Genomic DNA, 12,738 nt, shown 5'->3' with positions numbered 1-12,738 from the left:
GTCAGACAAAGATTTCTTAGATCTGACACCAAAGATACAATCTATAAAATAACAAATATCTAAATTACACTTTATCAAAATTAGAAACTTCTACTATTTGTAAAATACTACTAGGAAATTGAAAAAACAAACCACAGACTGGGGGAATATCATATATCTGATGTCCAGAATACACAAAGAACTCTAAAAACTCAATAATAAGAAAGCAACCCAAATATTAATATTTGAAAGACACTTCATCAAAGAAAATATACAGAAGGCAAATAAACATATCAAAATAGCTCAACATATGTACACCTTTTGGAGTGGCTTTTTAAAAGAAAAAGGGACAATACCATGTACTGGAAAAGATGAGGAGCAACTGAACTCTTATACATTAATTATGGGAATGCTAAACAGTATATCCACTTTGGAAATTAGCTTGATACTTTCTTGTAAAGTTATATATATACCATATGATCCAGCAATCAGACTCCTAGGTATATATTTACACAAGTGAAATGAAAGTAACAGTAAACTGCTTTCACACGAAGCAGTTTACATTTATACAAAAATATGTATGAAAATATTTATAGCAGCTTTATTTGTAGTCACCTAAACTTGGAAACAGCTCAGGTATCCCTCAACTGGTGAAGGGGTCATCAAACTGTACATGTAGCTATACAATGGAATACTACTCAGCAATAAATAGCAACAAACTACTGATATATTCAACAACATTAATGAATCTTAAATATATTGTGCTATGTGAAGGAAGTCATTTATATTAACATTTATTTATATATAACATTTATGTATTTATATAATATTCTAGAAAAGACAAAACTAGAATCAATAAAGATTAGAGGTTAGGAGCTGGGGATGAAGAAATTTGGTTGGGGAGAGAGGTAACAGAACTCTTCTTTATTGGTGATTGTAGTTATGCAAATGTATATATTTGTCAAAACTCACAAAACTGTACATTTAAACAGATAGAATTTGCTGTATGTAAATTATACACTAATTTTAAAATAGGAAAATAATTATTAATTAGCCTTCCCAAAGCCATATATGACCTAACCACGCCTCTCCTTTGTTTCCACTTTTAACTTTAACTTCTGCCCCTCTACCCTTGCTTATTGTGTTCCAGCTACATTGGCTGCCTTGCTATTCTTCAATCAACCCAGGTACCCGGGCCTTGTTATTTACTGTGACTCCTGCCTATTGTGTACTTCTTTTAGATCTAAATGTCCATGTGACACCCTCTTTCCTTTAGACCTTTGCTTACTGAGGTTTAGAGTATTTAAAATTTTACCCCTACCCCCACCTTCTACCAGCATTCCCTGCACTCCCTCCATAGCACTCACCACTTTGTGACAAATGATACACTCTGTGTCACCTAATGATGGGAAAATGTGTCATTGGCAATTTCATTGATGTGCAAACATCCCAGACTTTACTTACACAAACAAAGAGTGTAGCCTGCTACACTCCTAGGCTATATGGTATACCCTGTTGCTCCTAGGCTACAAACCTGTACAGCATGTTACTATATTGAATACTGCAGGCAACTATAATACAATGGTAAGTATTTGTATACCTAAACATATCTAAACATAGAAAAGGTACAATAAAAAGGATAAAAAGGTACAGTACAAAGGATAAAAAATGGTGCACCTGTATAGGATACTTACCATGAATGGAGCTTGCAAGAGTGAAGTTGCTCTGAGTGAGTCAGTGAGCAAGTGATGAGTGAATATGAAGGCCTAGGACATTAAACTACAGTAGACTTTATAATCATTGTATACTTAGGCCACAGTAGGTCTACTTTTTTCTTTTTTCAGCAATGAATTAAGCCTAGCTTACTATAACTTTTACTTTATGTCAACTTTTAATTTTTTTTAACTTTCTGATTCTTTTGTAATAACAGTTTAAAACACACATTGTACAGCTGTCCAAATTTTTCTTTCTTTATATCCTTATTCTATAAGTTTTTCTCTATTAAAATTTTTTTTCTTCTTTTTAAACTGTTTTGTTAAAAACTAAGATTCATGCACATTAGCCTAGGCCTATACAGGGTAAGCTGTCAATAGCATTGTCTTTCACATTCACATCTTGTCTACTGGAAGGTCTTTGGGGCAGTAACACATATGGAGCCGTCATCTCTTATTATAATAATGCTTTCTTCTGGAATACCTTCTGAAGGACCTTCCTGGGGCTAATTTATTGTTAACTTTTTTAAAAAGTACATAGAAGGAGTATATCCTAAAATAACAATTAAAATATAGTGTGCTAAATACTAGGCAATAGGAATTTTTCAGCTCTGTTATAATCTTATTAGACCACCATGGTATATACAGTCATTCTTGACTGAAAAGTCCTTATGTAGGACATACTATGTTTTCCTATGTGTGTGTTTGTTGTCTTTATTCCTACCCTACTAGAACGTAGGCCCCATTTAGGCAGAATTTTTTTATCCAAAACATAGCAGTTACTTTCCCATCATTTGGAACAATGCATGCCTGATAGAAGATGCTCAGTAAGAAATCATGGAATTAATGAATGTTAGCTTTAGCCTATTTAACACTATGCCTCAGCCAGCTATAAATGGTTATTAGTACATACTCATAGAAGCCTAGAGGTTATTGTGTTTGTTTATTTATGCTTACATCTGTGTGTATATAAGTAAATTAAGCAAGTCTTTGATTCTTATTGTAAGAGACTATTGTAAGTGTATATTATTCTTTCTGATTAAAAAATGTAACGGTGTAGCAACAGTCTTTTGTGGGTATCTATTTTCACAGCCTAATTTCACTTCAAAAAATAGCCCCATTTCTCATTGATTGGCCGTGAATGCTTTAAATACTCACATATTTTTAGTAAAAGAAGTCAAAGATTAGTTAATATTTCTAACCTATACCAGGTTTCCGTGTTTTATTCCAAACCAAAAATAATGCAAATAAACTATATTTGTTGAGCAGATCAAACTGAAGCTTAACAATGGTGTTTACTATGACTGTGTTTGAATGTAGGTGTCCTTTATATGGTTGTTTTACAACAGTGTAAACCGAACTACTAATGTATTTTGTTGTTGTTGTTGTTTGCCAGTAGAACTCTTGGGTCTTCAAATCCCAAGGTTGCTGATTTGCCTCATATCTCTTCATTGTTTTCCATGTTGGTCCATTGGTGTGGGATATATGAGGTCTGTTTTCATTCTAGAGAAAAGCCCTGGAGACTGTATACATTAAGGAGCAGATATTGTCTGCACAATGAATGGAATAACGAGCTACTGTTGTTTATTCTTCTGTAAGATAATTGATTGAATTCAGACAATAATGTAGCATCTGTTGTTATACTGTGCAGGGAAATGTCAAAACAGAAAGCAAGCAGACAGGTGGATTAAAGGGAGAGAAGGAGGGAAAACCAAGAAATATCACATTAGGTTCTGATTTAAAGTAGGTGAGAAAAAATAATCATAAAATGATAACACCAACATAAAATAAAAAATGATAACACCAACAACTGTCATCTGTTGATCACAGTATTATGTATTGCATGAGGATCAGTGCTCAGCACTTGTCACTGAGTGCCAACCAAGTGTCAGCACTTGCTAAGTGGGGTCAGGGACAGGGCCAAGATGGCCAACTAGAAGCAGTGGTGATCAGAGGCTCCCATAAAAAGAATCATAATTAGCATGTGAATCCTGCACCAGCAACCAAGGTATCCAGGTTCTCTCATCAGAACTGACTGAGCAGCTGGTGTGATGCACGGAGAGGAAGTAAGAGCAGTGTGGTGTGGTGGCCCACCTAAAACCATTCTGCATCTTATAGAAGGATGCTGTGAGGAGGATGTTATTAGCTCTGTTTCTATGAGGAAACAGAAATTCATAAATACTGTCATTTGCCTAATTGCCAGGATTTGAATGCATGTCTGTCATACTCCAAAACTTATGTTTCTAACTATAACATTGCATTTAATTAAAATTTTTAAAACTGGACTCACTGTTAGAAGTCAGAATACTGACTTTAAGGGGAAGTAGTTCCCAGGAAAGGGCATGCTTGATCAGGGTTCTAGTTTTAGAGATATGTTAACTTTGAAACTTTATCAAGTTGTACACATAACATTTGTACACTTTTTCATATATACATTATACTTTAATAAAAACTTTAAAACTATTACAAAATACATGACTTTGAACAGAAAGGATAAAGCTATATACAACACTGACTCAAATTTTGAAAAAAGTTTCAAATATACTTAAAAAAATCTGCCTGAAAAATTAAGGAAAAGTATCTGGGTGATGAAAAGGTTTTGGAAGTAAATAGTAGTGATGATTGTACAACATTGTGAATTTACTTAATACCACCAAATTGTACATTTAAAAATGGTCAAAATATTTTTTAAATTAGTGGATCTACCTATACACCAATAACAGACTACAAGAGAGCCAAATCAAGAACAAACTGCCATTCACAACTGCTACAAAGAGAATAAAATACCTAGGAATACAACTATCAAAGGATGTAAAGGACCTCTTCAAGGAGAACTACAAACCACTGCTCAAGAAAATAAGAGAGGTCACAAACAGATGGAAAAACATTCCATGCTCATGGTTAGGAAGAATCAATATTGTGAAAATGGCCATACTGCCCAAAGTAACTTATAGATTCAATGCTATCCCCATCAAGCTACCTATGACCCTCTTCACAGAACTGAAAAAAACCACCTTAAACTTCATATGGAACCAAAAGAGAGCCCACATCACCAAGTTAATCCTAAGCAAAAAAGAACAAAGCTGGAGACATCATGCTACCTGACTTCAAACTACATTACAAGGCTACAGTAACTAAAACAGCATGGTACTTGTACCAAAACAGAGATATAGACCAATGGACAGAACAGAGGCCTCAGAGGCAATGCCACACATCTGCAACCATCTGATCTTTGTCAAACCTGACAAAAACAAGCAATGGGGAAAGGATTCCCTGTTTAATAAATGGTGTTTGGAAAACTGGCTAGCCATGTGCAGAAAACAGAAACTGGACCCCTTTCTGTCACTTTACATAAAATTAAGTACAGATGGATTAAAGACTTAAACATAAGACCTAACACCACAAAAATCCTAGAAGAAAACCTAGGAAAAACCATTCAGGACATAGGCATAGGCAAGGACTTCATGACTAGAACACCAAAAGCATTGGCAAAAAAGCCAAAATAGACAAATGGTATCTAATTAAACTCTGAGCTTCTGTACAGCAAAAGAAACAATCATTAGAGTGAACCGGTAACCAACAGAATGGGAAAAAATTTTTGCCATCTACCCATCTGACAAAGGGCTAATATCCAGAATCTACAAAGAACTAAAACAGATTTACAAGAAAAAACAAACCCATTCAAAAGTGGGTGAAGGACATGCACAGACACTTTTCAAAAGAAGACATATATGAGGCCAAAAAACATGAAAAAATGCTCATCATCACTGGTCATTAGAGAAATGCAAATCAAAACCACATTGAGATACCATCTCACACCAGTTAGAATGGCGATCATTAAAAAATCTGGAGACAACATATGCTGGAGAGGATATGGAGAAATAGGAACACTTTTACACTGTTGGTGGGAGTGTAAATTAATTTAACCGTTGTGGAAGACAGTGTGGCAATTCCTCAAGGACCTAAAAATAGAAATTACATTTGACCCAGCAATCCCATTACTGGGTATATATCCAAAGGATTATAAATCGTTCTGTTATAAAGACACATGCACATGTATGTTCATTGCAGCACTGTTTACAATAGCAAAGACCTGGAACCAACCCAAATGCCCATGGATGATAGACTGGACAAGGAAAATGTGGCACATATACACCATGGAATACTATGCAGCCATAAAAAACAATGAGTTCATGTCCTTTGTAGGGATGTGGATGAAGCTGGAAACCGTCATTCTCAGCAAACTGACAAGAACAGAAAATCAAACACTGTGTGTTCTCACTCACAGGCAGCTCTTGAGCAATGACAACACCTGGACACAGGGATGGGAGCATCACACAGCAGGGTCTGTTGGAGGAGAATAGGGGAGGGACAGTGGGGAGTAGGGATGTTTGGGAGGTATAACTTAGGGAGAAATGCCAGATATAAATGACAGGGGGATGGAGGCAGCAAACCACACTGCCATGTATGTACCTATGCAACAATCCTGCATGTTCTACACATGTACCCCAGAATCTAAAGTGCAATAAAATATATATATATTTTTTAAAAATTAGTGGATATAAACAATGATGGTGATGGCTATCTCAATGGTGAATCTACAGATTAGTTTTAATGTTTTTCTTTTAATCTATTTTTACAATGAATTTATATTCTGTAATCAGAAAAAAATGTTTTGTAATCTCAAAGATATGGTTGAAAAGAACCACCATTGTTGCCAGGAGTGGTGATTCACACCTGTAATCCCAGCACTTTGGGAGGCTAGGCGGACAGATCACTTGAGGTCAGGAGTTTGAGACTAGCCTGGCCAACATGGCGAAATCCCATTTCTACTTAAAATACAAAAATTAACCGGGTGTGGTGGCACGTGTCTATAATCCTAGCTACTTGGGAGGCTAAGGTGGGAGATTCACTTGAACCTGGGAGACGGAGGTTGCAGAGAGCTGAGGTAGTGCCATTATACTCCAGCCTGAGCAACAGAGTGAGACTCTGTCTCGAAAAATAAAAGAACTACCATTGTAACTGAGAAATAGATGATCCCATTAACAGTTTAGAAAATGTATAGAACTCTAATACACTTACAAGCAACTCATGGTTTCCCTTCAAAGGACACATGTGGAAAATTAATCTGAACAGTTAATGCAAGAAGGAGTCAGATCTCAGAGGAAGGAGAAGATGTTCAATTCTTGATTATTAGAAGTAGAGGCCGTGAGACTCACATTTTTCTAGCATTTATTGAACACCTACTGTTTGCCTACAATCATACTAAGTACTTTCACATATCTTATTTCAGTTAATATGTTAGCTTATTCCTTCCCTTCCAAATGCATATTGAGCATCTACTTTACGCTCTGCACTATATTTGGAGTAAGAATTCATACATGCTCTCATGCCATTATGCAGCTTGCAGGCTAGTAAGAAAGCCAGGCATTAAATAAATAACTATGGTACTATAGAGTGAATGCTGAAGTTGACATATATCAAGTAGCATTTAATTTTGATATACACAGGTTCATCCATTCATTGGGTTACTAATATATGATGGTGTTACTAAAATAGTTTAATATTTGGAATACTCAGCTGAAACTCATTGCTACCTCAGAACACCAATATCAGGTAAACTGCCACTCATGCTACTCAAAAAAAAAAAAAAAAGGCAAAAGGGACTAAAACAAAAGGCAAAAATATATTTTTTACTGTATTTCTTCTGTCTCCACTTCTGGATATCAGTTTCCCCATACAAAAAAATGAGAATATTGGGCTGTTTGGCAAATGCAGCCCCCTTCCAGACCTGATATTCTGTGTAGATCTCTTCATTATAACAAAAGCAACTGTCACTGAAGCCTATTATGTGTCAGATACCACACTGAAAATTTTACATATGTTGTCTATGTAATTTCCATCTCTGTAATCCCCTATAAGGTAGGTGGTTATTCAGTGCCTCCAGAAGGAAAGTAACCTCAAAGACCCAGCTTATTTGTTAGCTGACTAGCTACATATTTCTTTTTTTCCCTAAATTATTTCTTTATACTTTTATTCTCAGCCTTCCTTCCACTTATGTTATTGTTTTTTCCCCACTAGCTTTTAATTTGTTTTATTCCCAGACACTCATAATTCACTAGTTTTTTAAATCTAATTCTTAATTCACTTATTTTTCTTATTTGATTTATAATGGCATAAGAATGTTAAGGCTATGAATTTCCTCAGGGCACTGCTTTGGATGAATCTCATAGATTCTAACATGAAATCTTTCTCAGGGTGCTAGACAAAAAAAGGTTTTAGTTATTTTTATAGATTCCAAGGTTATCAGGGACCTCAGAGACAATCTCCTTTTAATGGAATGTCTCAAATGTGAAACAATGTAATATAATGGTAAAACCTGTAATACTCAAGCCTGTGCTAGCCATGAGATCTTCCAACAGTTTACCCCACCTGCCTAAGTCTGTATTTCATCTGTAAAATGAAGGGTTTGGTCCATCTTGTAGATCCAGAAATGAATCACTAAGATTTGGCCAAATCCCATAGTGTGTTAGTGGTAAAGCCAGAAGTAGGACTGTGGTCTCCTTCTGCCAATAAGCCTGATATTTGAAGTTCTTTACATTTTTAAAAATTTTTCTTTTATTGTGGCAAAATATATATACAGTAACTTGCTATTCTTAAGTATACAATTCAGTGGCAGTAATTGTATTCACAGTATTGTTCAGTCATCACTATTTCCAGAACATTTCATCACCCTAAACAATTTTCCCATTCCATTTTGACATAAACATAGTAATCCAGTATTCTATAAACTGTGCAGTTGCTTCTACTTGAAAAATATATTTCTCAAGTATAAATATATCTCTGTGTGTGTTTATGTGTCTTTTCTGCATGCATCTAAAAGCTTTAATTCACACCCTAGAAAGATATCAATTGGGTATTTGATACGAATGTCTCTGATCACAAATATCTGAGCCCTTCAGTTTAAAAAAATGCCTTTTCTCCGTAGTTTACTATCAATTTAATAACATGTGTCATCAAAGTGGGATTTATTTTAATTAATTGCTTGTCAGGCTAATATTAAGAAAATGAAAAATACATGATTCTATTGTCCAAGCATTAGGCTTGGTTAATAAATGAGGCAGTGACTTTTCAATGAATTTCTGGAAAGCAGCAGCTTTTTTTCTGGTCTCTTTCTCCCCCACTCTCCATAGTCCAGTCCATCCCACATTTTAACACCTGGTTTTTGCTCTCCTTAGGCCATCCGGCTGTCCTTAGAGCAAGCCCTGCCTCCTGAGCCAAAAGAAGAAAATGCTGAGCCTGTGAGCAAACTGCGGATCCGGACCCCCAGTGGCGAGTTCTTGGAACGGCGTTTCCTGGCCAGCAGCAAGCTCCAGATTGTCTTTGATTTCGTAGCTTCCAAAGGATTTCCATGGGATGAGTACAAGTTACTGAGCACCTTTCCTAGGAGAGATGTAAGTTCCCACACTTATCTCAGGAAGCATATCCTGGTGGGAGATGTGCCATCATTAAGCTGAACAAAGGAGTTCAAGAAAAGTCCCATGGTGCAGGCAACTCCAAGGCATCCCAGGAGTCCTTTGTTCTGCACACCATTCTCTCCTTAGCTTTTGGAGAATGTATGGCTTCTCAGGCCAGCAGACATAAACCCAGTAACCTATGTAAGAAATTAGGTACTAGATCTTCCCTCCTAGCTATTTTCCCTATTCCAGCATTCCAGTCTTTGCTCAGGTCTCATATGTATTCCTCAAATGAGATATATTCTGTAGACCTCAGAATCTACCCAAGAATTGTATGTTTAACAGCTTAACACTTAGATATCAGGATCAACGAATATAGGTTTACAAAGAATGAGTCATGCAAAACAAAGAGTATTTTGTGATTTGATAATCTTACTGGCCTGGGAAGTCAGAGAGGATGACCTATATTCACTGCGTACTTGATTTTCAGCACAATATTTGATAGTCTCTCATAGTATTCTGGGGCAAAGTAGAGAGATGTAGATACGTTAGATTCATTGCTGATTAAATGGTTGCGTCTAAAAAATGTTAACCACCATCTCCTTGTAAGGAACCAAGAGGCTCTGTTTTTAATCTTTTATTACTTACCTTATTTATTAACAACCTAAATGAAGACTTTATCAGATTTATAGATTATGAAAAATAAGATTCAAGAAATCTTAAAATACTAAAACTTACACAAAATGAAGCTGCAGAAATTTTACAGAAATATGTAGAAATAGTTTCCTTTAGTAGAGGTTAAGGTTTAATTAAGCTGAATATACATAAATAACATGTTGTGGCTGCCAACAAAAAAGCTAGCTCCCATTTAGAGGTGAAATCCCAACCAGAGGATAACATAATGGTCCTGTTTAGCTCTGCACTAAGATAAACTACCCCTGGGTGATGGGTGTACCAAAATCTCACTAATCACCACTAAACAACTTACCCATGTAACCAAATACCACCTGTTCCCCAAAAACCTATGGAAATAAAAAATTTTAAAAGCTACCCCTGATACCCCTGAAAGAGTCTTTCAGCTTCATGCTGAAAAAGGAAGCCTGAAGAAACAGGAGCATGTCTGGAGCAGGGTCGGTAGGAAGGTGAGGGAACTGGAAATCATCATTTGAGGAACATTACCTCTAAATAAGTAAAGACCAGAGCATTTTCTAAGAAAGGAATATCTTGTGTGGTGAAGTGTTAATTTTCCTGTCATTGGAGATTACCGGGTACTGCTCTTTTCAGCAGTAACAGATATATATGGAGAAGGATTCATCCCTGGTATTCCTGTTTTGTGTGGGATGGGACTTGGACTTGCTGTGATTTCATTATGCTAGGTTACTATACCTAATCTAGTCACCTAGTAGGTATAGTATAGTAACCTATATTAGGTATACCTAGATTAGGTATAGTAACCTAGCATACCAAAACCCAGAATTTCATTAAAGCTCATCTAAGTCTCTCATGTTGGCTGTCAGGTTTGTAGCTTAGAGACACAAACTAGTGCTGTCCCCTCTGGGTGGAAAGAGGATCTTGCCACTTGTTTATTTCTAAGCGCAGGAGACTATAGTGGATTCCCAGGTTCTGACTATTGTTCCTTTTCTCACTAGCCCTGCCTACTGCTCCAAGGTCATCCCCTTTATTTGCATATAAGGCACACAGGCATGCATAAGGGAACACATGCCTACATATGTTCTTATCACACAGCCAAGTAAGAAAACTACCTTAACTTCTGTCACTGAAGTTGAACTCTCAGTGTGTGAACATTTGACAAAGAACCATTATCAGAGAGTTCAAGATCAGCCCGGTTCTCATACTTTATGTTCTTTGACGAAAAATCTCACCTCAGAGAACTTAAAAAACTTAGGAGCTAAGTTTGCCCTTCCCAACCCTTAGGTTTAAGTCACTCCCTTTCTGGGTGGACCTCATTTTTAAAAATGGAGGTACTAGAAGAAATAGAGTCTAAGGACTTTATGTCTTTTGAACTTAAACTTTATTTTCTTCCAAATTAATTTTTAAAGCTTGTTACTGACAGCGATGGGGTAAAAATATCTTAAAAGAAGCTAGACTTTTTGATCAGTATTAAGAACTTCTTTCCACAGGGTAAAACTGTGGACCGTGGAAAGTTGCTATTGAAAGGAAACAGGAGAAATGTGTGGTGAATTGCAGAGTGTTCTTGGGCCTGCTACTATCTCCCTGTAGTTGCCAGCATAGTGCCTCACACATAAGCATCAGTAACTGTTGTTGAATGTTAACAACCTCAGGCTCCCCCAATCTCTGGTTCCAGAATGAACAGAGAGGCTGTTCCAAATAAGAACAGATGCTCTAGGCCCACCCAGATTCCAGACCTAAACTAAGAAAGCCCACCCAGGACTCTTTAGGCCTCCTAGAGCCAGGGGTGGGGTGAGAGTTAAAGACCCTTCATTCTTCTCTGAGTTCTCTTTCAAGTCAAATGACTAGTGTTTTTGCAAGGCTATTCTGTAACAGCCATCTGTGTCTGCAAGGATTAGGATCTAATTTGTAAAAGTCATCTTAAATTACAGCAAACTAAAGACTGTTAAAAAGCACATCTTAAGACCTTGCCTCTTTAATAACAAATAATATAAGCCTTAACTCTAGGAGTCTTAATTGTGTCTGCAGCCTTTTCTCCACAAAGCAGAGACTGGTTTCTCAGCAGAGGACCTGTTAAGTGTTCTTCTGTACCTCCCATGCCTGCTACCCACCCCCAACCAAAATACTTCATGTTAAGATTTCCCAGCTGTCTAACCATTTACTAAATGTCTACTGGGCATACTTCCCTGAACTGAGCACTGTACGACAACCAGAATAGCAGCAGACTTAGGCCTTCCCCAGAAAAGCTGATTGTCAAGTTGTGGAAGCATTGAGTTACTTGATTTTGAGGGTGTGTGTGTGTGTGTGTGTGTGTGTGTGTGTGTGTGTTTTTCCCCTATTTTGCTAATAACAATTACTAAGAGAAGGAATAGTATTTATTTCCAGAGCTCTACCTCTTAGACATGTTGGAGCCATGTGAACATCAGTGGCCCATTTGCCTTACTTGGGCATTGTCTTGGAAATGAGGTAGTTGAATCCTAAAAGCTGAGTAAGGGTACTCACCCCACTACTCTTCCTATAGTCCAACTCCTGTTTCTGCTGCCAGCCCCCAGCTCCTCTCCGGACCTACAGTGGCCCAGACATAGGCCCTTCCCAGAAAAGCTGATTATCACGTATGCCACTTGTTATGAGGTTGTCAGTATCTCCCAGCCTTCCTCTTCTGTGCCACTTCCTTATCTTCCCTTTTCTCCCCTCCCCACTTCTTCCCCTTCCCTTTTTTCTAATCCTATTTTACCAGTTTTATCTTCTCCCCCATCTTTCCATTCTTCCCTTCTCTTTATTTCTTTATCCCACAACTCTTCTCTCTGTTTTTTGTCTACCTATGTCCACATCCCTCAGAGGAGCTCTGCCTACAATTGGAAAGTGAGGTCTTTCAATTCATAAAACCAAGAATTCCATTAAGGCTCATCTAAGTCCATTTTTTGCCTACCCATATTCAC

The 12,738-nt window shown here is 37.0% G+C and overlaps 1 protein-coding gene across 10 annotated transcripts in view; it reads left to right on the top strand.

Moving 5' to 3' along the window:
• FAF1 (Fas associated factor 1) overlaps positions 1-12,738 on the top strand; it is a 569,750-nt gene that overhangs the window by 526,268 nt on the left and 30,744 nt on the right. For all 10 annotated transcript variants that reach the window (XM_035251413.3, XM_002750807.7, XM_078331686.1 and 7 more), the window contains one exon: positions 8,930-9,145. In XM_035251413.3, the coding sequence (XP_035107304.1) occupies positions 8,930-9,145 (216 nt within the window). The remainder of the gene's footprint in view (positions 1-8,929; positions 9,146-12,738) is intronic.

The sequence above is a fragment of the Callithrix jacchus genome, chromosome 7 (genome assembly GCF_049354715.1).
Source record: "Callithrix jacchus isolate 240 chromosome 7, calJac240_pri, whole genome shotgun sequence".
Taxonomy (NCBI): domain Eukaryota; kingdom Metazoa; phylum Chordata; class Mammalia; order Primates; family Cebidae; genus Callithrix; species Callithrix jacchus.
Note: the sequence above shows the minus strand (reverse complement) of the source record. Positions and strands in the feature narration are given on the sequence as shown.